General features: G+C 43.5%; 1 protein-coding gene across 2 annotated transcripts in view; it reads left to right on the forward strand.

The window, feature by feature from the left end:
- si:zfos-1056e6.1 (uncharacterized protein LOC107988029 homolog) overlaps positions 1-24,595 on the forward strand; it is a 148,448-nt gene that overhangs the window by 117,833 nt on the left and 6,020 nt on the right. The window contains exons 7-8 of one of the 2 annotated variants that reach the window (XM_067988345.1): positions 14,899-14,961; positions 19,208-19,258. In XM_067988345.1, coding sequence (XP_067844446.1) covers positions 14,899-14,961; positions 19,208-19,258 — 114 coding nt within the window. Of the gene's footprint in view, positions 1-14,898; positions 14,962-17,243; positions 17,508-19,207; positions 19,259-24,595 lie in introns of those variants that run through there. The other variant, XM_067988346.1, reaches the window with a different exon arrangement.

The following is a 24,595-nucleotide window of genomic DNA, read 5'->3' on the forward strand; positions in this document are numbered from 1 at the left end:
GACCCCAGCTGTCCAGCCATGTTAGCTACAGTTATTTCAACTGTTTGTTTAGCTTTACAGCAATTTACCATTTATCTAACACTAAAACACTAACCACTAAAAAATACAAACCACTAAGAACAATAACCACTAAAAACAATAATCACTGAATTAAATACTTACTGACTTACCCTCTGCGCTCCTCACTGTCTTGTGACGTCACTTTTTGACTTTTTCTTGATTTTTGATTCCTCGTGGTCCCGTTATGCTCCGCTCAGTCTTAGTCTCTAGTTCTTTAATTTAAATCACTTAGCACCTCTTTCCCCCTCTGCACATAATTCCCATTCTCACCAAGTTCCCAATTTGAAAGTCCTCACTCTGTTCGCACTTCACTCCATTAGAGGTTCACTCCGTTAGAGCTTCACTCCAATAGAGCTTCACTCCATTAGAGGTTCACTCTGTTAGAGCTTCACTCCATTAGCACTTCAGTGCATTAGAGGTTCACTCTGTTAATGTTTCACCCTGTTAGAGGTTCACTTCGTTAGAGCTTCACTCTGTTAGAGCTAGAGCTTCACTGTGTGTTAGAGGTTCACTGTGTTAGAGCTTCACTGTGTTAGAGCTTCACTGTGTTAGAGGTTCACCCTGTTAGAGGTTCACTTTGTTAGAGCTTCACTGTGTTAGAGGTTCACTGTGTTAGAGGTTCACTTTGTTAGAGCTTCACCCTGTTAGAGGTTCACTGTGTTAGAGGTTCACTTTGTTAGAGCTTCACTCTGTTAGAGGTTCACTTTGTTAGAGGTTCACTGTGTTAGAGCTTCACCCTGTTAGAGGTTCACTGTGTTAGAGCTTCACTGTGTTAGAGGTTCACCCTGTTAGAGCTTCACCCTGTTAGAGGTTCACTGTGTTAGAGGTTCACTGTGTTAGAGCTTCACTGTGTTAGAGGTTCACTGTGTTAGAGGTTCACTCCGTTAGAGCTTCACCCTGTTAGAGGTTCACTTTGTTAGAGCTTCACTCTGTTAGAGCTTCACTCTGTTAGAGCTTCACTCTGTTAGAGCTTCACTCCATTAGAGCTTCACCCTGTTAGAGGTTCACTCCGTTAGAGCTTCACCCAGTTAGAGGTTCACTCCGTTAGAGGTTCAATCTGTTAGAGCTTCACTCCATTAGAGCTTTACTGCATTAGAGGTTCACTCCATTAGTGCTTCACCCCGTTAGAAGTTCACTCCGTTAGAGCTTCACCCCATTAGAGATTCACTCCGTTAGAGCTTCACCCCATTAGAGGTTCACTCCGTTAGAGCTTTACTCCGTTCGAGGTTCACTCCGTTAGAGCTTCACTCCGTTAGAGCTTCACCCAGTTAGAGGTTCACTTTGTTAGAGGTTCACTCTGTTAGAGCTTCACTCCGTGAGAGCTTTACTGCATTAGAGGTTCACTCCATTAGTGCTTCACCCCGTGAGAGGTTCACTCCGTTAGAGCTTCACCCCATTAGAGATTCACTCTGTTAGAGATTCACTCCGTTAGAGGTTCACTCCGTTAGAGCTTCACCCCGTTAGAGGTTCACTCTGTTAGAGGTTCACTCTGTTAGTGCTTCACTCCGTTAGAGGTTCACTCCATTAGAGCTTCACTCCGTTAAAGCTTCACCCCATTAGAGGTTCACCCCATTAGACCTTTACTCCATTAGAAGTTCACTCTGTTAGAGCTTCACCCCATTAGAGATTCACTCTGTTAGAGATTCACTCCGTTAGAGGTTCACTCCGTTAGTGCTTCACCCCATTAGTGATTCACTCCGTTAGAGGTTCAATCTGTTAGAGCTTCACTCCGTTAGAGCTTCACTCTGTTAGAGCTTCACTCCGTTAGAGCTTCACTCCGTTAGAGCTTCATTCTGTTAGAGGTTCACTCCGTTAGAGGTTCAATCTGTTAGAGCTTCACTCCGTTAGTGCTTCACTCCGTTAGAGCTTCACTCCGTTAGAGCTTCACTCCATTAGAGGTTCAATCTATTAGAGGTTGACTCCATTAGAGCTTCACTCAGTTAGAGCTTCACTCCATTAGAGCTTCACTCCGTTAAAGGTACACTCCGTTAGTGCTTCACTCTGTTAGAGCTTCACTCCATTAGAGGTTCAGTCCGTTAGAGGTTCACGCTCTGTCTTTGCCAACCTCTGTGTTCAAGCTCTGTGTTAGCTGTCATTATCTCATTGCTGATTGCGGGACGTGGCTGTGTGCAAATTGGCTGCCACATCTTCCTACATTATTACAGTGACAGCACTTCAAAAGTACTTCATTGGCTGTGAAGAGCTTTGGGACATTCTTAAGTCATTATAAGTGCCATTTAAATGTAGGTTCTTTCTCTTTCTTGAATTTAAGCACTACAGGTGCTGTCTGACAAAGGAAATGGGATGGAGAAGCCGTGATACCGTGGCCATTATGATTTTCTTGCGGCCCTACAGTAATTCATATCCATCCAGCCTAAGCCCACCTCAAATGAAGGTGGGAAAGTGTCAGGAAAGTCAGAGGTCACTGAAATACAGCATTCCTGCAAGACTGTGAAGACCGAAAGCAACTTCCATTACATGGACAAAAGAGCTGAATTCCAGTGGTGAGGTGAGAGCGACTGCCCTTGACATCAAGGCAGCATTTGACCGAGTGTGGCACCAAGGAGCCCTAGTAAAATTGAAGTCAATGGGAATCAGTGGGAAAACTCTCCAGTGGCTGGACTCATACCTAGCACAAAGGAAGGTGGTATTGATTGTTGGAGGCCAATCATCTCAGCCCCAGGACATTGCTGCAGGAGTTCCTCAGGGCAGTGTCCTAGGCCCAACCATCTTCAGCTGCTCATCAATGTCCTTCCCTCCATTATAAGGTCAGAAATGGGGATGTTCGCTAATGATTGCAGTGTTCAGTTCCATTCGCAACCCCTCAGATATGAAGCAGTCCGTGCCCGCATGCAGCAAGACCTGGACAACATCCAGGCTTGGGCTGATAAGTGGCAAGTAACATTCACGCCAGACAAGTGCCAGGCAATGACCATCTCCAACAAGACAGAGTTTAACCACCTCCCCTTGACATTCAACGGCATTACCATCGCCGAATCCCCCACCATCAACATCCTGGGGGTCACCATTGACCAGAAACTTAAATGGACCAGCCATATAAATACTGTGGCTACAAGAGCAGGTCAGAGGCTGGGTATTCTGCGGCGAGTGACTCACCTCCTGACTCCCGAAAGCCTTTCCACCATCTACAAGGCACAAGTCAGGAGTGTGATGGAATAGTCTCCACTTGCTTGGATGAATGCAGCTCCAACAACACTCAAGAAGCTCCACACCATCCAGGACAAAGCAGCCCGCTTGATTGGCACCCCATCCACCACCCTAAACATTCACTCCCTTCACCACCAGCACACTGTGGCTGCAGTGTGCACCATCCACAGGATGCACTGCAGCAACTCGCCAAGGCTTCTTCGACATCACCTCCCAAACCCGACCTCTTCCACCTAAAAGGACAAGGGCAACAGGCACATGGGAATAACACCACCTGCACGTTCCCTTTCAAGTCACACACCATACCGACTTGGAAATATATCGCCATTCCTTCATCATCGCTGGGTCAAAAACCTGGAACTGCCTTCCTAACAACACTGTGGGAGAACCTTCACCACAGGGACTGCAGCGGTTCAAGAAGGCGGCTCACCATCACCTTCTCAAGGGCAATTAGGGATAGGCAATAAATGCTGGCCTCGCCAGCGACGCCCACATCCCATGAACAAATAAAAAAAACTACAGAACTGAGTTATCATATTTACTGATTGATTCTTCATTATTTCCTATTACTATTTCTTAGCACTGTGCCTACTCCTTGTGACGAAATCTCTTTTCACACATGAACTTGATCTCTGACTCCAACATGGTGGTTAACTCAGTGCAAGAGACGTGTTTGCTGGCTGGGACTGTATTGATGGAGCCTTCGGAGAAAGTGGACCCGAGGATCAATAAAAGGCGCAGCAACAGCAGGCGTGAAGGTCAATAAAAGGCGCAGCAACAGCAGGCGTGAAGGTCAATAAAAGTCGCGGAGAGAGCAGACCAGAAGGATCAATAAAAGATGTGGAGAGAGTGGACCAGAAGGATCAATAAAAGATGTGGAGAGAATGGACCAGAAGGATCAATAAAAGACGTGGAGAGAGCGGACCGGAAGGATCAATAAAAGATGTGGAGAGAGTGGACCAGTAGGATCAATAAAAGGCGTGGAGAGAGTAGACCAGAAGGATCAATAAAAGACGTGGAGAGAGTGGACCAGAAGGATCAATAAAAGACGTGGAGAGAGTGGACCAGAAGGATCAATAAAAGGCGTGGAGAGAGCGGACCAGAAGAATCAATGAAAGACGTGGAGAGAGTGGACCAGAAGGATCAATAAAAGGCATGGAGAGAGTGGACCAGAAAAATCAATGAAAGACGTGGAGAGAGCGGACCAGAAGGATCAATAAAAGACGTGGAGAGAGCGGACAAGAAGGATCAACAAAAGGCGTGGAGAGAGCGGACCAGAAGGATCAATAAAAGGCGTGGAGAGAGCGGACCAGAAGGATCAATAAAAGACGTCGAGAGAGCGGACAAGAAGGATCAACAAAAGGCGTGGAGAGAGCGGACCAGAAGAATCAATGAAAGACGTGGAGAGAGCGGACCAGAAGGATCAATAAAAGGCGTGGAGAGAGTGGACCAGAAGAATCAATGAAAGACGTGGAGAGAGCGGACCAGAAGGATCAATAAAAGGCGTAGAGAGAGTGGACCAGAAGGATCAATAAAAGACGTGGAGAGAGTGGACCAGAAGGATCAATAAAAGACGTGGAGAGAGTGGACCAGAGTGATGAAATAAAAAAAAATCAAGACAAAGACAAAAAGTGATGTCACAGGAGCACTGAGGGTAAGTCAGTGTAAGTATTCAGTTTATTGGTAAGTGTTTTTCGTGATTATTGTGTTTATGGTTAGTGTCTTTAGTGGTGGTTCATGTTAGTTAAAAAGCCTAAACACTAAACAGTTAAAAAGAGCAGGAAACTAGTTTAAAGTAAATAAATTAATTAGTTTTAAAAAAACTTAAAACAAATCAAGTCAATTAATTACATAAAAACTTTGATTAATTAAATATACAAAACAAGGTTAGATAGGGATGGCAGTGCAGGTGGTGTGCCGCAACTGCAGCATGTGGGAGTTTGTGGAGAGCAGCGTGATCCCAGGCAACCACATCTGCAATAAGTGTCTGCAACTCGAGGAACTTCAGCTCAGAGTTGTTGAGCTAGAGTCTGAGCTGCAGATATTGCGATGCATCAGGAAGGGGGAAAGTTATCTGGACACTTTAATCCAGGAGGCAGTCACACCTGTTAGGTTAGGTAGTAGATTTGGTCAGTGGTCAGGGATAGGAGAACGTAACTGTGAGTCAGGCAGGTCTGGGGACCCAGGATGCAGTGATGGAGGAGCCTCAGCCTTTGACTTTGTCCAACAGGTACGAGGTACTTGCTACCTGTGTGGATGAGAACAAAGACTGCAGGGAGGATGGGCAAACTCATCATGGTACCGTGGTACAGGAGGCCATTCAAGTCGGGGGAGTAAAAAGGAACATGGTAGTGGTAGGGGATAGTATAGTCAGAGGGATAGGTACTGACCTCTGCAGCCGTGACCGGGAGTCCCGAAAGCTGTGTTACCTGCCTGGTGCCAAGGTTAAGGATAATCCGGGACAAAATAAACAGTCACTTGGACAAATGTGGATTAATAAAGGAAAGCCAGCACGGATTTGTTAAAGGCAAATCGTGTTTAACTAACTTGATTGAGTTTTTGATGAGGTAACAAAGAGGTTTGATGAGAGCAATGCGGCTGATGTATATATGGACTTCCAAAAGGCGTTTGATAACTGCCGCATAATAGGCTTGTCATCAAAGTTGAAGCCCATGGAATAAAAGGGGCAGCGGCAGCATGGATACAAAATTGGCTAAGTGACAGAAAACAGAGAGTAGTAGTGAACGTTTGTTTTTCGGTCTGGAGGGACGTATACAGTGGTGTTCCCCAGGGGTCAGTACTAGGACCATTGCTTTTCTTGATATATATTAATGGCTTGGACTTGGGTGTACAGGGCACAATTTCAAAATTTGCAGATGACACAAAACTTGGAAGTGTAGTGAACAGTGAGGAGGATAGTGATAGACTTCAAGAGGACATAGACAGGGTGGTGGAATGGGTGGACACATGGCAGATGAAATTTAACGCAGAAAAGTGTGAAGTGATACATTTTGGTAGGAAGAACAAGGTGAAGCAATATCAACTAAAGGTTTGCAGGAACAGAGAGATCTGGGGGTATATGTGCACAAATCGTTGAAGGTGGCAGGGCAGGTTGAGAAAGTGGTTAAAAAAGCATACGGAATCCTGGGCTTCATAAATAGGAGCATAGAGTACAAAAGCAAGGAGGTTATGATGAACCTTTATAAAACACTGCTTCGGCCACAACTGGCGTATTGCGCCCAGTTCTGGGTACCCCACTTTAGGAAAGATGTGAAGGCTTTAGAGGGTGCAGAAGAGATTTACTAGAATGATTCCAGGGCTGAGGGACTTTAGTTGCGTGGATAGACTGGAGAAGCTGGGGTTGTTCTTCTTGGAACAAAGAAGGTTGAGAGGAGATTTGATAGAGGTATTCAAAATCATGAAGGGCCTAGACAGACTAGATAGAGAGAAACTGTTCCCATTGGCGGAAGGGTCAAGAACTAGAGGACGTAGATTTAAGGTGATTGGCAAAAGAACCAAATGCGACATGAGGACATTTTTTTAAAAATAGCGAGTGGTTATGATCCAGAATGTACTGCCTGAGGGGGTGGTGGAGGCAGATTAAATCATGGCTTTCAAAAGGGAATTGGACAAGTACTTGAAGGAAAAACATATGCAGGGCTACAGGGATAGGGCGGGGAGTGGGACTAGCTGGATTGCTCCTACAGAGAGCCGGCACGGACTCAATGGGCCGAATGGCCTCCTTCCATGCTGTAACCAGACTGATTCCTGGGATGGCAGGACTGACGTATGCGGAGAGATTGGATCGACTAGGCCTATATTCACTAGAGTTTAGAAGAATGAGAGGTGATCTCATCGAAACATATAAAATTCTAACAGGACTAGACAGACTAGATGCAGGGAGGATGTTCCCGATGGCTGGGGAGTCCAGAACCAGGGGTCACAGTCTCAGGATACGGGGTATACTATTTAGAACCGAGGTGAGGAGAAATTTCTTCACTCAGAGGGTGGTGAACCTTTGGAATTCTCGACCACAGAAGGCAGTGGAGGCCAAGTCATTAGATGTATTCAAGAAGGAGATAGATATATTTCTTAATGCTAAAGGGATCAAGGGATATGGGGAAAAATCAGGAATAGGGTCGTCTAACTGAGTTAGACCACCAGCCATGATCATCTTGAATGGCTGAGCAGGCCCGAAGGGCCGAATGGCCTACTCTTGCTCCTATTTTCTATATTTCTACGTAACCATTCCATGATTGTATGATTCTAGGTACAGCAAGCAATAAGGATGGCAAATGGGATGTTGGCCTTTATTGCAAGGGGGTTGGAGTACAAGAGTAAAGAAGTCTTGCTGCAAATGTACAGTGCTATGGTGAGACCACACCTGGAGTACTGTGTGCAGTTTTAGTCTCCATATCTAAGGATGGATATACTTGCCTTAGAGGCGGTGCAATGAAGGTTCACTAGATTGATTCCTGGGATGAGAGGGTTGTTCTATGAGGAGAGATTGAGTAGAATGGGCCTATATTCTCTGGAATTTAGAAGAATGAAAGGTGATCTCATTAAAACATAGAAGATTCTGAGAGGGCTTGACATGGTAGATGCTGAGAGGCTGTTTTCCCTGGCTGGAGAGTCTAGAACTAGGGGACATAGTCTCAGGATAAGGGTTCGGCCATGTAGGACTGAGATGAGGAGAAATTTCTTCACTCAGAGGGTTGTGAATCTTTGAAATTCTGTACCTCAGAGGGCTGTGGATGCTGAGTCGTTGAGTATATTCAAGGCTGAGATCAATAGATTTTTGGACTCTAATGGAATCATGGGATATGGGGATCAGGTGGAAAAATGGACTTGCGGTTGAAGATCAACTACAATCTTATTGAATGGTGGAGCAGGCTTGAGGAACCGTTTGACCTACTCTTGCTTCTATTTCTTATGTTCTCATGACTGAAGTGGCACTTGTCTCAGTAATACTTATGTTCATGCAAGACCTGCTTTTGGTGTCATGTTGCTTGTGCGTTCAGTGCCTGCTGGGCTTACGCAAGATGTTCCCTCTTGTGCTGGCATTGGTTGGGGGTTGTTGGGGCGGCGGGGGTGTGGGCAGCTGGATTCATGCAGCCACGTTGTCACCATCATAAGAAACATTGACATCTGCGACTACATCTTGCAGCCCATTTGTGCTGGCCACAGTCTCAGTTGGGCAAATGGTTCACATGAGAACTTGGCCTATTTGTAACACCTCAGAACATATTGCTCCTAAATCATAATTCTTTGCAAGACTGGGCTCCTGAGATCTGAGTCCATGGACTCCTCAGCTGAGGCCAGTTGTTCTAGCCCTCCCCCCGGGAAGAGATAGCTGGTTCCTCCTCATCATCTCCCAAGTCCTCCTGCTCACTGGTGCTTTGCGGTTGACCCTCTGATATGTCCCCTGTCAAACTAGTTAGATTCTCCTGAGTGGGTGTATCTGGGATAGTGCTTGAATAATACAGTGCCAGACGGAGTTGGTGAATTTGGTGCAGGAGTGGGCTCGCTGGAACTGTCAGGCTGATTATCAGGTTCTTGTTTCCGTTAGAAAGGGATACAAAGGTCATTCATTTTAGGAGGGTGCACTCTTATTTTTGATTTAGATTACCAACCAGAGCTTGACTGTCCTTCTCCAACTTCTTCATCATCTACCACCTTCCTGGTGTATCTGTCCAGGAATTGTAAAACAGCCTTCTGATGCCTACTTAAGGACCTGGCGGTTGCTGTTTCTTCACCTTTGGCACCTAATGTGGGTGATCTTTTCCTTTGCAAATAACATGACGATATATAAAGGCTAGAGTTTAATTCAAATTTGAATTTCATGAAGATTTCTGCTGACATTCCATTGTGATCATACTTTGAGGTGCAGGCCATGCAGCAATCTCTCCACATTTATCTCAAACACTGCCACTTTGGTGTCAGAAAGTAGTATAAGGAAAAGTGGAATGGGGAGGTACACTAGGGAATGGGAGCTCGGGGGTTGAGATGGAGACTGGGGAATGGGGGCTCAGGGAGAGAGCGAGACTGGGGATCAGGGGAGAAAGGGACTGGAGTTCGGGGAATGGGGCTCAAACAGGGAGTGGAGAATAGGGTGGGTGTGGGCGTGGTGACCAGCGGAGTCGGGAGCAGCAGCAGCAAGGTGGTGAGTGGGAACAGCACTGAGAGAGGAGCAGCCAGTAAAGGGGTAAGTGAAACCTGGGGACGTTACTGTTGGTAAATAGTGAAAGATGGTTTCCACTGGTGGCGAATGGGGAAGAAGAGAACAGAAACCAAGGATTCTCAGTGGAAGAACCAAGGGGGATAGGAGGAGGAAGATTCTTCAGCTGAGGGCTATTAGACCATGGGATCCATCACCAGATGTGGCTATTGAGGTAGAAACTAGAACTTAATTTAAAAGGGAAGGGGAAAAATATTTGAAAAGGAGGAATATAAAAGGATCTGGGGGAATGGGGTTTCAGGAAAGTGCACCAGCACCTGAGGCCGAATGGCCTCCTCCAGTGCTGTAATTTCTATAATTCTATGAAAACTCTCCTCTATTGAGACTGAGCCAGGGAGTAGTTTTAGAAATATTGGTGCTGAGCTGAGTTGAGGACAATGTGCCCTGTGAAAAACACCCCAAACACAGCCTGTTGCCCTTTGTACAATTTCTTGGTTTGGTTCAGGTTGGTCTTTACCGGACGGTTTTGACATGTGAAGTCCACGTACAGATTAGCTCTGAATGAGGTTTGTAGTTCAGAGTTATCACCTTCACATAGAACCAGAGTCCAAACCAGAGACCAAGGAGATAGGGAGAGACATCGGGCCTATTAAAAATGGCATCAGCTGGGGAGCCTGACCACACCTTGTGCAGTGCAGGGGATTTCTGGCTATGGTTTCAGGGTGAATATCAGTGGGTTATATGATTGCTACTATCAGAATATCGGTGAGTCACTATATTACTGTTGTTATGAGAGGAATCTGACTGTTACCAGAATTGCTGTTAATAGTCAGTGCAAATTTAGTGAGTTACCAATAGTTATTGGTGCAGTCAAAGTTCCTCCCACCTCTGGTTCCCCTCCGAAAATTGCTCCCCCACCCTTGGTTTCCCCTCTTCACCTGCTCATGAGTGGTTTGGTTCTTGGAACTTCTCGCACAACAGCTGCGGGGGTGAAACTACAAGCAAAGATACTCAACTATTGTGGACCCAACCTTTATAATGTAAATGCAATCACATTTGTAGATATCATATAATCAGATGTCACATGATCAGGCATCACATGGTCAGATGGCATGTGGTCAGAACATAGCATGATCAAACCTCCAGGAATGCCGCCAACCAGAGTTGGCAACCATACACGTAACAGCTATTCAATATCCATGATGGGTCAAAGTGCACTTTTCTTGACCTATATTTTCTGATTTTATTCGAGAATCAGGAATGCTGACTTTTATCACTGAGAAGAGTTGATGATTTGAATGGTCAACAAGTTTTTTTTTAAACTGGACAACTGGAAAGAGGTTAAAACTTATGGATGACAAGTAAAGATTATTTCAATGAGGCAATATAAAGATATTAAAAGAACAAGAAAATGTGAAAATAGTGAAGTAATGCAGTGAAAAGGCATGAGGAAGATAGAAAACAAAGGCAGGACAATGCAAGAAATAAAAAGAAAAAATGACTGCAAATGCTGGAAAACACATAACAGCCGAAGACAGAAACGGCAGGCCAATGCCCAGGGCTCAGACTCCCAGCCAGAACTGAGTTCTAATGTAACTAGGTTGATTCCAGGTATGGAAGGATTGTTATATGAGGAAAGATTGAACAGGTTGGATCTATATTCATTGGAGTTTAGAAGAATGAGAGAAGATCTTATTGAAACATATAAGATTTTGAGGGGACTCGATAGGGTAGATGTTGAGAGGATGTTACCCCTGATGGGGGAATTTAAAACTAGGGGGCATAATCTCAGACCAAGGGGTTGCCGTTTAAGATGGAAATGAGGAGGAATTTCTTCTCCCAGAGGGTCGTGAATCTTTGGAATTCTTTACCCCAAAAAGCTGTGGAAGCTGAGTCATTGAATACATTCAACGCTGAGTTAGACCAATTTTTGATCAGCAAGGGAGTCAAAGGATATGGGGAAAAGGCAGGAAGGTGGAGTTGAGGTAAAAATCAGATCAGCCATGATCTCATTAAATGGCGGAGCAGGCTCGAAGGGCCAAAGGCCTACTCCTGCTCCTAGCTCTTATGGTCTTATGGAGTCTATACCAGAAGCACCAACCCACCTCCCCTCCCACTGAATGCCAATGGACGGTCAGTGCATCCTCGGCACCCCTTTCAAGAAAATGGGGAAGAGATAGCTAAGGTATGAAGTTGCTAAAAGTCAATGTTCAGACTAAGAGGGCTGCAGAGCATCCTGCAATTGCAAGCCTTCTTGTGAAAGAAGAGTTATGTTAATGAAATTTAAGTTCTTTGGATGAACTCTGCCCCCCAAAGCTCCGTGTTCATATAAAATGGGTGAATTAGCCAGATGGAGAGCTGGTCCCCTGTAGTTGGATTGTTAAAGCTACCTTATGCATCACGATACAGACACTCCCTACCCACCCAGAACTATGTAATCTCCTGGGAGAGGAAAGTTACTTGATTTAAAAACTCAGGCCAATTAGGGGGAAAAAATCTGGTAAATTCCTCCCTGACCCCTTTAGGCAATCAAAACTAGTCCAGGAGATCATATTGACCCTGATTTATATTACAGTGTACCTACCTCTTGTACAAATTGATCTCCTCCCAGCCAGAAACAGGTCCAGCTCTCTCTTGAAAGTATACAGCGAATCATCCTTCACCGCACAAGCCGGCAACCTTTGCCACATTCTCTGGGAAAAGAACTGCCTAACATATTTGGCCAGAAATTGCGGGAAAAATAATGGTGAATTAATGGCGCTGACCATTAATAGTTTGTAAAAACTCCAGCTAGTTGCGGGGAAGAAGAGATGTGTCATGAGTTCTGATTCTCCACAAATTGCTGGACAATCTGCTGTTAGCCTCGACAAAACCGAAAAAAATGCAACCTTGCCCTGAGCCTCTCCATTGAAATTAATTGCATGTCATAAAATTGCTGGATTTACGCTGTTAAAGCGGATTAATGTCTCCGCAGTCATTTAGGGCTGGTAATTCATGCCTGTTAATGCTGTGATTTATGGTCCTGACATGATACTCAAGCTTGGAGGTCCAGAAGGGGAACAATGAAGCTGTGGAATCTCACTCCAGTGGGTAGTGAATTGTTCCTATACGATTTTAAAACTTTTTATCTGTGTTGGCAGTATTTTTGTGTCAGTTCTGCCATCCACACTCCTTTTAGTGTCAGAAGGCAATAATTATCAGGATGCAAAGCTGTTTCGATGCTCAGAAATGCAAATTAGATAGATTTCTTACAGAAAATAATTTTGGGATACAGTATATGAGTAATTTGAGACATGACGTGGTAAGTTTAGTTCTTTGGAAGGAAAAAGGAGACTTAGGACCTATGGTTCCCAAAACTCTCCTCCACTGAGGTTTTCCTTGTCTCTTTTCTGGGTCTGTTGTAGACTAATTGATAGAGATAGATTGCTATGATTAGTCAACAACTTCATTATCATTGTATATGTGACTACCAGGATGGTAGAAGGCAAACTAGATGGACCTTGGTCTTTTCTCATCTAGCAATTCCTACGTTCCTACGAAAGCAGTGGACTGGCGTACCCACTGGGTGATCTACTGTTCCTGATCACAATGGACGGGGCCGCTACTTCTATACTCCATGGGTCAAGAATGTTTGTACATTTTGCGTACCTACCCTGCCATCTACTATTCACTTCTCAAGGACCAATACAACAATTCCCAAACACAACTTGGTTACAGTCCTTGTCTTCTGCCTGTTCTTTTAAATTTTTTTCTTACTTTTCCTTTCTGTATCTTTTTTCTCTCTCTCTTAATTAACTCTCTTTCCCTCTCTTTATTTCTCTTTCTGTCTCTAATTTGACTCTGATTTACCCTAGTTCCTGCTCCGTCATTTGCCGTGTTTCTTTCTCTATCCTCTTCTTTCATTGGTGAAAGAGATAGACCATTGGGAACGACGTTCATGAGGTCCCAGATGCAACATTAACATTGATGCATCATTATCACTTCAACGTTCCAGAAATTTGCAACGCAAATATAGTGCAACCTGAACTTTGAGTTAAAAGTCCAATTAACGTCATTCATTGCGAGATGCACTATTGCATCAATTTCTGGACCATTGTTAATTGCTAGGCTTAACTTTCCCAGGCAGTTTATATGAGTTAAAGGGATCGATTCTTGGTGAAGGCAGCCTCCTCCTTCATAGGTGCCACACTGCCGGTTTGGGGTTGCTGCTCCTAAAGGTTGTGTTAAGCTTGGTTGGAACACGTTAAGAGGCCAAAGGCAGAGTGGGAATTGGATGGGGAGTTGAAGTGGGAGTTCAGGATCCCACTTAGAATCATAGAATTTTACAGCACAAAAAGAGGCCATTTGGCCCATTGCACCTGTGTTGGCTTCCTGAAAAGGCTTTCAGGTTAGTCCCATTCCCCCATCCTCCTCCCATATCCCTTATTTTTTTCTTTTTCAAATATTAATCAATTTTCCTTCTTTTGCAGACAGAACAGAAGTGCTTGGCAAAGTCATCATCCAGTCTGCATTTGTGTTCCCCAAGGGCTCTTTCTTGGGCACCATGAAACCCTTAGAGCAAGTTTAAATCTTAGCCATCTCTTCCAATTTCTTGGAAGTATAGCATGCTGGGGATGGATGTTCGAACATCATCTGGGGAGAGGGAAGTAGTGAATACAGTGTATTAGAATAGAAGTATGTATAAATTGAAGTGTCACACAGAAGGAGTGTCTGGGCTTCTGCAGAGTGGTGTGGAAAGATGTGAATGAAGGGTGTTAAGCTTGCTTGTGTAGGAATGTGCCAGGGGCAGGGCAGCTGGAAATTGGCCAGGACACCAGGGAGAACTCCCCTGCTCTTCTTTGAAATAGTGCCATGGGATCTTTTACGTCCACCTGAGGGGGCTGACGTGGTCTCAGTTTATCGTCTCATCCGAAAATCGGCACCTCCGACAGTGCAACACTTCCTCAGTACTGCACTGGAGTGTCAGTCTAGATTTTGTGCCCAAGTCTTTGGAGTAGAACTTGAACCCACAACCTTCTGACTTGGAGGCGAGAGTGCTACTAATTGAGAAACAATTGACGCCTTGCTTAGATATTAACCAACCCTTTTGTTCTTTGCATGCCTTTCTATTGCTACATAACATTAGTAATGTCACTTAAAATAATTAATTGTATGTACAGCATTTTGAGACATTTCTGAGAGATGTAATGAGATTGAATATAATGCATTTGTTCTTTCAGTTAGTCAAGGATATTTGTCTCAGTTTATTATGAAAAGAACAGTTTGCCTCAGGAATGATTTTAATGTTTTTATGGTTGCTTAGCATGTATGACAACAACAATGTTGACTTAATGTTTACACAATATGCACTACATCAACAGTGTTTATTTAAAGCTGTGTATAACAAAATGTGAGGGGTGTCCAGGAAGTAATTTTCATTGTGCTGTTCATTTCCCATCAGTATTCAAATGTCAATAATTTGATTGACTTTCTTTTTGTAAAATTTCTTTTAGATTGAGAGAATAGAGGAAGTGGCACCAGAAATAAAAATGAGACGGCAAGAGAAGCTAAATGAGGTAGATATCATCTGTTATCAACCAGTCAATGAACAATTTGACTAGTAGGATTTATATAACCCTTGTCCATTGAACCAAAAAGTTAACTGCTTTAGTTGTTTTACTTCCATAGAACATTGAAACATAGGAACAGGAGTAGGTCATTCAGCCCCTCGAGTTTGTTCCGTCATTCAATTAGATCATGGCTGATCTGTACCTCAACTCCATTTACCCGCCTTTGTTCCAATATCCCTTGATACCCTGACCTAACAAAAATCTATCGATCTCAGTCTTGAAAATTCCAATTGACCCAGCAACCACAGGCTTTTGGGGGAGTGAGTTCCAGATTTCCACTACCCCTTATGTGAAAAGTGCTTCCTTATTACACTCCTAAATGGCCTAGTTCTAATTTTAAGATTATGCCCTCCTGTTCTGGATTCCCTCGCCAGAGGAAATAGTTTCTCTGTATCTAGCCTATTGAATCCTTTAATCATTTTAAATACTTCGATTAGATCACACCTCAACGTTCAAGCCAAGTTTATGCAACCTATCCTCATAATTTAACATGGTATCATTCTGGTGAATCTGTGCTACACCCCTTCCAAGGCCAGTATATCTTTCCTGAGTTTTGGTGCCCAAAACTGAACACAGTACTCCAGATGGGGTCTGACCAAAGCTTTCTACAACTGAAGCATAACTTCATAACTTTTGAATTCCAATCCTCTTGAGATAAAGGGAACATTCCATTAGCGTTTTTGATTCTTTTTTGTACCTGTGCACTAGCTTTTAGTGATTTGTGTACATAGATGCCTAAATCCCTTTTTCTCTTCCACAGCTCCTAGTCTGTCACCACTAAGAAAACATTCAGATTTGTCTTTCTCAGATCCAAAATGGATGACCTCACACTTCCCCACATTGAACCTCAAATGCCATAGTTTTGCCCACTCACTTAGTCTGTCTATGTCCCTTTGTAACTTCCTCCTCCCATCCACCACAACTTACTGTGCCTCCTAATATAGTGTCATCTGCAAATTTGGATGTACAACAAATCTGTATTCCTTCATCCAAACCATTGATATATATGATGAAAAGCTGAGGCCTCAGTATAGATCCTTGGGGAACATCATTTGCCACATCCCACCAAATTGTATTACACTTATGAATCACATATACTTTTACTTTCTCCATCAATGACAGCATGTATTTGGAGCTATCATTAAGAGCCATAAATGATCCTACAAGCAATAAGCTGTTTTAAAACCATTTTAAAGATATATAGGGGTGGATTTTCCCCCAATTCTGTTTTCCAGCCAGAAGTGTGGTGGGTGGGACTTCTGCCCATCATTTTGACCCCCATGGTAACCCCTTCATATTTTCTTGGGTTGGGGTTAAATTATGCAAGGCGGACTCCCAATGGTATCCACAGTACCAGGAGAGGGAAATTGTATGATGCTGCAATGGAAAGCTCGTTGCAGCGGCTGAAATGGGTAGAGCTAGATTTAAAAGGAGCAGAAGCCTTCAAAATCTGCTGGGGAAAAAAATTTCATTGGCTCTGCATGAACCCAGCTGCACACAATGGTCAGCTGGAGGGTGGAAACTTTACACTAACTTTCTGTTAACTTCAGGGTGCTAGTGAGCTGGCTCCATTTTAACCTATTCCACTCTCTTGCAGAATATCTGAGGTCTTCTATATTCTTTATAATGTGGAGTGGTACAACACATTTATCACATTTATGGCAGGCAGCAAATATCTACAATACTGAAATAAGTAGCCTCTTTGCAATTCAGCTACCTATCGCAATTGCTGCTCCTTCTGTATGTTTTTCCTTCACAAAGTTCGTCTAGGTTCTAAGTAAAATACTCAAGAACAAGAAGGACTTTCTGAGCCCTTCTTACATGTTCCAGGTATTCAATGGTGATATTTTATTTTGCTTACTTATTAACAAGTATTCACTGTCCATTGCACACACTCGACAGGTAATAAATAACCTGAAGCTTTAAATAATATTTCATGGTTCTTTTGTTTATTTCTCAGAAAATGATGTTAAATCTCATTTTATAGTTACCCTGATTACTTGATTAGCTTGTGGTGGAGCAGCTACAAGACTGCTTTATTCTCACCGCAATTGCAGTGCCAACTGGTAGAAAATGGATATTTGTTTTGAATTAAGAACCTTGAATTGGAACAAAGTCAGCTTATAGTCCTCAATTTATTCCTTCCCCCTGCATGCAAATGCAAAACACATGTACAAAATTAAGCACACAAAACCTCTGATAATTCAATTTCACAATTTTCTTGCCAGTTTCAAGAGTTGTGGGGAAGATAGGAATGTCCAAAGCACCTTTTGCAGTTCCATGGGCTGCCACAGAGTTTATTTTGTCTGGCTTTCACAGCCACAGAACCCCAAACACCTCATCCTTGCAGGTGTTCCCTCCAGTCGGTGGAGCAAAGGCAGAAACAGAAGGAAAGCCACCAAAGACCTAAACACCTTCATTTGCCATCAGGGCAGAACTGGGAAAATGGCAGGCAGCATGATCCGCCAAGAAGGAAGCTGGAGGAAACTGATAGCGGACAATTCCCATGGTGGGAATTTGTCGGAAGGACTCCTCACCCCTTCCCTGAAACATCTTCCAATGTTTTGAATATTTCTGTATTAAATTTTTAACTACAAAGATGGACTCTCAAATTTGTTACAGCTTGGTACACATAATTTATGGATATTTGGAATCAACATTAGTCACGTGATATATATATGATCCGAAAAAGTTTATTTTAATGAAAGGATATAATCAACCTTTTGTTTATTTTATTTCAAAGCCTGCCTTTTCTGTAGAGCATGAATATAATATAATTCTGGTTCACTATCAATAACAGTGATATTGATAGCAGGTTGTTGTGATTGAATGATTGCAGTGGTTTCCCATTCACTATGATTTGCATGGGCTTTGATATGATTGCCAGTATGGATACTAGTCTGTGGCTGTCTAAATTTGATGTTGATCACTTCATATAGAGATAAATAGTTCTTCTTCAGACTGGAGGGAAGTATACAGTGGTGTCCCCCAGGGGTCGGTATTAGGACCATTGCTCTTTTTGATAAATATTAATGACCTGGACTTGGGTATAAAGAGCATAATTTCAAAGTTTGCAGATAAGACAAAACTTGGAAATGTACTAAACAATGAGTAGGACAGTGGCAGACTTCAGCAAGACATAGACAGGCTGGTGAAATGGGCAGACACATGGCAGATGAAATTTCATGCAGAGAAGTCTGAAGTCATGCATTTTAGAAGGAAGAATGAGGAGAGGCAATATAAACAAAAGAGTACAATTTTAAAGAGGATATAGGAACAGAGAGACCTGGGTGTTCACATATACAAATCGTTGAAGGTGGCAGGACAAGTTGATGAGGCTGTTAAAAAAGTATACGAGATCCTGGGGTTTATCAACAGAGGCATACAGTACAAAAGCAAGGAAGTTATGCTAAACCTTTATAAATCACAGGTTAGTCCTGAGCTAGAGTATTATGTCCAGTTCTAGGCACTGCACTTTAGGAAGAATGTCAAGACCTTGGGGAGGGTGCAGAGGAGTTTTACTAAAATGGTACCAGGGATGAGGGACTTCAGTTATGTGGAGAGACTGGAGAAGTTGGGATTGTTCTCCTTTAAAGCAAAGAAAGTTAAGGGGAGATTTAATAGAGGTGTGCAAAATTATGAAGGGTTTTGATAGAATAAATAAGGAGAAACTATTTCCACTGGCAGGAGGGTTGTTAACCAGAGGACAAACATTTAAGGTAATCGGCAAAAGGACCAGAGGGGAGATGAGGAGAAATGTTTTTACATAGAAAGTTGTTATAATCTGGAATGCACTGCCTGAAAAGGTGGTGGAAGCAGATTCAATAGTAACTTTCAAAAGGGAATTGGATAAATAGTTGAAAAGGAAAAATTTGCAGGGCTATGGGGAAAGAGCAGGGGAGTGGGGCTAATTGGATAGCTCTTCAAAGAGCTGGCACAGGCATGTCGGACCGAATGGCCTCTTTCTGTGCTGTATGATTCTATACAGGGGTAATTTTAACTTTTATCGAAAAATGGGTGTTAGTGAATCGGCTGCCCATTTTACATCTCATCCAATTTTCTTTTCCATGAAGTCAATAGTAGAAATCTTGCACATTCATGTTTCCACAAATAAATATAAAATCTGCTTAGTAACGTAATACTGTGAGATCCAAATATGTTTATCTGTCCTGCTGTTTATTTTCTCTTTTAGGAAATAGAGTTGTTGAACCAGAAGCTGAGATTTTTAAATCAGAAAATGCAAGTAAGTGCTTCACTCATAGGGTTGTGTGTTCAAGGTGTTTGAGAGAGATAGAGACTTATTTTGTTGCCTCCAGATAGTAACATGAGGCAGTGCTGATCTCATTTTCTATTGCTGTGAATCGGGAATGTCCGAAGACCGAACTTGTGACATCGTGGCACATTCTGGGTGCTGTCTCCTGCTCTCCCCCACATCTTAAGATATGGCCTGATTTTTCAACATGTGCCAAAGTGACATGGGGCCATCTTTTAAGTCATGAAACAGGAGGCTGCATTTCTTTTATCAATATTAAATGGATCACCAGTCTTTGACAGCGGCAAAGCTCTCTGTTCCCTGATTTGATCAGTCTGTGATAACTGGAACAAATGTCTCTGCACTCAGCCTGTATTTACATGTGAGAACAACTTTGCTTTACAGAGACCACCACCCCAATGATCTAACTGATCTTTATCTGCTGTAATGCAATGTGTATTTTCTTTGCAATTGCTGACTGTAGCTCACAGAAAGTCTCAAGTAACTCTGCGTGTATTGCTTATAGTGATAAGATTATACAAGAAAAAATCCAACACAAAAATAAAATATATTTTTGTCACAACACTCCCTCCGATTTTAAAAAGGCCCCTCACATACAAGTTCAATGGATCGCCTGTGAGGACCATGTGCATTGTGCTAGGCATCCCACCATGGTTGCCGATTCTTACAGGTCTCAGGATTCCACGGGATACATGGAAACCTGCCCAACAGACGTGCCACTCCTACACCTGGCATCTCTAGCACCTTGCTTTTGCAATGGTCCCCTATATTCCAGGCTGGCATTGAATTGCCTGTATTTAGTCCTTTGGCCAAACCATCCTGCAACGCTGATTTAAAGTGGTACACACCATTTTGTCACTTAATGCTTCATTCAATGCACTGTCTTATCCGCGACCATCTAAACATGTCTTAGAGTGCCTGGAGGACCCCCCCCCGCCCCCCGCCCCCCACCAGCGCTATTTAAAGGGACCATGCGGGGTTTACAGGTTAGTTGCTGGATTATTGCTTCTGGCTGCTGATGCATTTGTAACTGTTTTTGGAGGTCTCCTATACTTGAATACTAGGACGCGGGGACATAGCCTAATATTTAGAGCCAGGATGTGCAGGATTGAAGTTAGGAAATGCTTCTACACGCAAAAGGTGGGAGAGTTTGCAAACGGCAGTTGATGCTAGCTCACTGTGAATCTCAAATCTGAGATTGATAGATTTCTATGAACCAAGGGTATTAAGGGATGTGGGGCTAAGGCGGGTATATAGAGTTAGGTCACAGATCAACCATGATCTCATTGAATGGCGGAACAGGCTCGAGGGGCTAAATGCCACTGCCACTTGCTGCCTCCTGATATGCGCCACCTTCTCCTGCAAGAAAGCGGGACCTGTGTCTGGGTGATGTGCCTGTCATGGTTGAATAGCTGTCAGTGTTTGTGGCCTGTGAGTTGTGGAAGGGCGGCTTGCAACAGTGGTAATGTGTAAGGGTGAGAGGAAGCATCTAATTGGAAGAGTCGAATACTGATGGAAAGATTTTGACGGTATGTGGTGATGGGGGGTGTGATGCGTGGAGCAGCAGATGCGGCTAGTGGTGCAGTTGGTTGGAGACGCCACTTGACAGTTGACCTCACTCACCTTGACCACACATGTCAAAGCATTGAATTTCTTCCTGCACTGCATCCATGTTCATGATGCTGTGCGCCTGCCATTGACTTCCTCCCCCGCTGCCTCCCACTGCCTTCTGGATATATGTCTGGAGGGCCTCTTGTTTCCCCCCCCCCCCACCCCCCCAGCGGGTATAGGATGTCCCTCCTCTGTCCACTTCTTGCACCAAGGCCTCAAGTGCATCAGCAGAGAATCTTGGTGCACGCACTTTCGCAAGTCTGGTACCAACTCGGACTGGCAGATTGATGAGGTGTGGCATGCAGATCGGAGGATGTGGGATTTAGTGGTGCACAACCCTTATTCAATGTTTTAAAATAACTCAACAATTTGTAAACATGGGGACGGGACCTGCATCTTTGTTTTACGTATGTGATGTCTGATCTCCGTTCGGACTCCGTGCAGACGGCAGACTGTTATTTTTAGCAAATTACAGGTACCGGCTGCCTTTAAGAGATTTTGGCTGGCTGTTAGAGAGACAGCCTGCCTTTAAGATATTCGGGCTCCTGCAGGTGGAAAGTGCGAATGTCCTTGAATCCTCATGTCAGTGCAGCTTTTTAACACTTGGCTGAGGTAAGTGCTGAGGCAGGACAAATGTCTCGTCCTGCCTGCGATGGAAGCACCTGGCCCGGGTTAATCGCGGATCGCAGTACCCGTGCCCAGTTTGTTGCCTTATCCAATTTAACCCCCATTGGCTTTGTGACCTACTTTGCTGCATTTAAAACACCTTATTTTTTTATCCTCGCCCATCTGTGTTCAATTCACCTGCTCCGACACAGACTCATAAGGCTAATTTACAACCTCACTGCTTAGGGGATAACCTGGCAGGGTGACACAGGTTGCCCTCCCGTTGTCGAACCCACCCATTGAAATCAATGGAACAATAATCATCTGGGTTTTACAATGGAAGGATAATTCGTTCCGCCAGGTTACTGCCCAGGCAGCGAAGTTGCGAATTACCTTCACAGTGTACAATTGTTTACTGGCGATTGCAAGGCCATAAGATTATTGGCGTGCTCACCCAGCCACTTGAGAGTCTTGGGACATTTTTGATCAAGCAGTCATATCATTAGATCAATTGGAACCACTTCCAGAAATTTATCCCTCAATATAAGCTAACAAATAAAAATTGGGCAGGTTCTATAATGGCCGGGCGATCCATTCTGCCAGATTAGCACCTGAAGACAAAAATCTACCCTATGATGATAAGAGCTCAGAAAGAGCTAGAGCTAGCTCATGAGGCAGCAGAAGAAAACAATAAGCAGCGGGCATTCCCGTTAGAAATGTTGAAACGGGAAGCTGCAAAATAACAAGAGTCTTGGAAAATGGGGTGGGCTCTATAAAAGACAGGCCTCCCGCTATTGTTAAATTTAACCATTGTTAAAGGTTAAATCTGATAACTGAAATGAATTATTGGTGATACTGGACATTAGTATAAATTATAAACTGTACATGAATTGCAGGTGCTAATATTATCACAGTGTATGATCTTATTAAGTGAAAATTATAATCTTGGAGAAAGGAATTATTTTTACCATTTTACCAAGTTTATTGATTTGAATATTTGTATTTTTCATTGATATCACCGCAAAACAAATTTTTGGAATCTCCCATATATTACCATCCATATAAACAGTGCCTGATAACCTAGCTACAGGTTGTGACATTAAAGTGCATGTGATTTGACAGTGGTGGTTGGGCCGGGTCCACCTTGATGGTAGGAATCAGTCAGGTCGAGATGATGGCAGATGTCAGGTTAGCAAGTGAATGAGGCCAAGATAGAGAAATCACCAATTTTGCCAGTGAGGTGCCAATTTAGCTGCTTCAGAAGTTTGAAAACAGCATTTTTACAGATGCCTCCTGATTGACCAGTTTATATTCTTTAATGCCAATAGACCTGAAACCTTCTGAAACAAAATGGAAAACCCACTATCTTGATTTTGATTTATTAAATTATACAAAATAATTGTATTTCATACATAAAAAGAGGAAAATATAGCCCTACTTATCCAAAATTAGAATTTGCAAGAAAAAAAATCAGTTGAAGTTTCATGGTAACTTTTGTGCAAGCATTCTTAAGAAAGATGGCCCAACAGAAGAGGAGGAGGGAATTAACAAAAAGAAAACAACTGGTTTTGATCATACAATGCACATATCTTAAATAGTGATTGCTTGATAATGGATTTATTTTGTGTATGTGAGGTAACTGACCAGGACTACTTTCCCTCAAAACACTGGCAGTTGAAAATAAGTTTGGTCACTCTGACCTTTAGCCAAAACTATAGCAACTTACTCACCATGACAGCTGCCAAGAAATCTGGAGCATCTGCAGTGTGTATTCCTGCATGTGGTGTGGGGAAGAGGAACTAATCAAAAAATGTATACAGGCCACAACAAATACTTACACTAGGCTGGCAAATAAATAAAATTAAACCAAATTTGCCCAGGAAGGTTAAATTACAATAACCAGTACTCACAAACTAACACTGCATCTCTGATGACCAAATGCCATCTGATGTTGAGGGCATGTCATTATGGTGCTTACAAGTATTCTAAAGTACTATGATTTGCTGCTCCATACAAAATCTCTGACTATCCAATGCAGATTATTCATTTTTAAGCATCCTACACTAATGTCATGAAAACAGAATACTACATAAGAAGTTGTTGGATACAGGTGTCTGAATTTGCACAGGTCGGGATCCTGGCAGTTACACCAAGTTTGTGCCCAGTTGTGCCCTTCAGCGTTGACACCACTGGAATATATGAGGTCAGGAGGAGGGACCAATAGGCACATGCCACAACAGGCACATTTTGGGTCCGTACCTGTAGTTACAAAAATAAATTCTACTGAAGTTTTCGGAGGTCCAGTTTTCTTGCCTGGCCTGGATCCTCCTGGTGGGGCCACTTGTCCCTTCAGGAGGCCAGTACACCGCATCTCACTTGTGGCCTACTGGCCTCCAAACTTATAGCAAGTCTCGTTGAGGCTGGGGAAGCAGGAACTCCCAGCACAATGTACGTGTCCAGCTCCCCCCACCGCCCAGCAATGCAGGGGTGGATGGAGACAAGGCTCCCTGGAAACTACTAACACAGACCAGGACCTGGTGTATCTAGGTTCTGGCCTCTTTCCAAAGCCTTCACTGCACTCTCGGTAGAGTTACGGCGGAACTGTGCTAGAAGGCCCATATGTTTTTTGATCCAGATGTATGTTTTTCTCATGAAGGAGAGTTTTATAACTTATGAGTGAGGCAATTCCTTCACTTCTGAAGGAATGTTGGCCTGGAATTTCCTGTGGGGATGTAATTGGAAAGTTAGACTGAAATGTATGCCCGTTGTCACACCCATTTTGCTGACAGCAATTCGCACCGAAATTTCCTGACAACCTCATTGGCCTATGCTGGAATGCAAAATTCGATTTAAACAAGCAGAAATCAGCATAAGCAATCGGGGCCCGAGAAATGTGTGGAACTCACACCAGTCATCTAAACTACGCACAGTGTCAGTCTCTGAGCTGGTGGCTGCGAGTGTAAGATCGAGTGACGGTATCTCTTCATCATCACTGTCTTCTTCCTCTGCCTCCTCTGCCTGGGAAGGTTCCGATTCTTTGGTATCTGAAATGACAAAGGGACAAGGGTTGGGTTGTGGTGAGGGTAGAGG

The sequence above is a fragment of the Heptranchias perlo genome, chromosome 8, assembly GCF_035084215.1.
Source record: "Heptranchias perlo isolate sHepPer1 chromosome 8, sHepPer1.hap1, whole genome shotgun sequence".
Taxonomy (NCBI): domain Eukaryota; kingdom Metazoa; phylum Chordata; class Chondrichthyes; order Hexanchiformes; family Hexanchidae; genus Heptranchias; species Heptranchias perlo.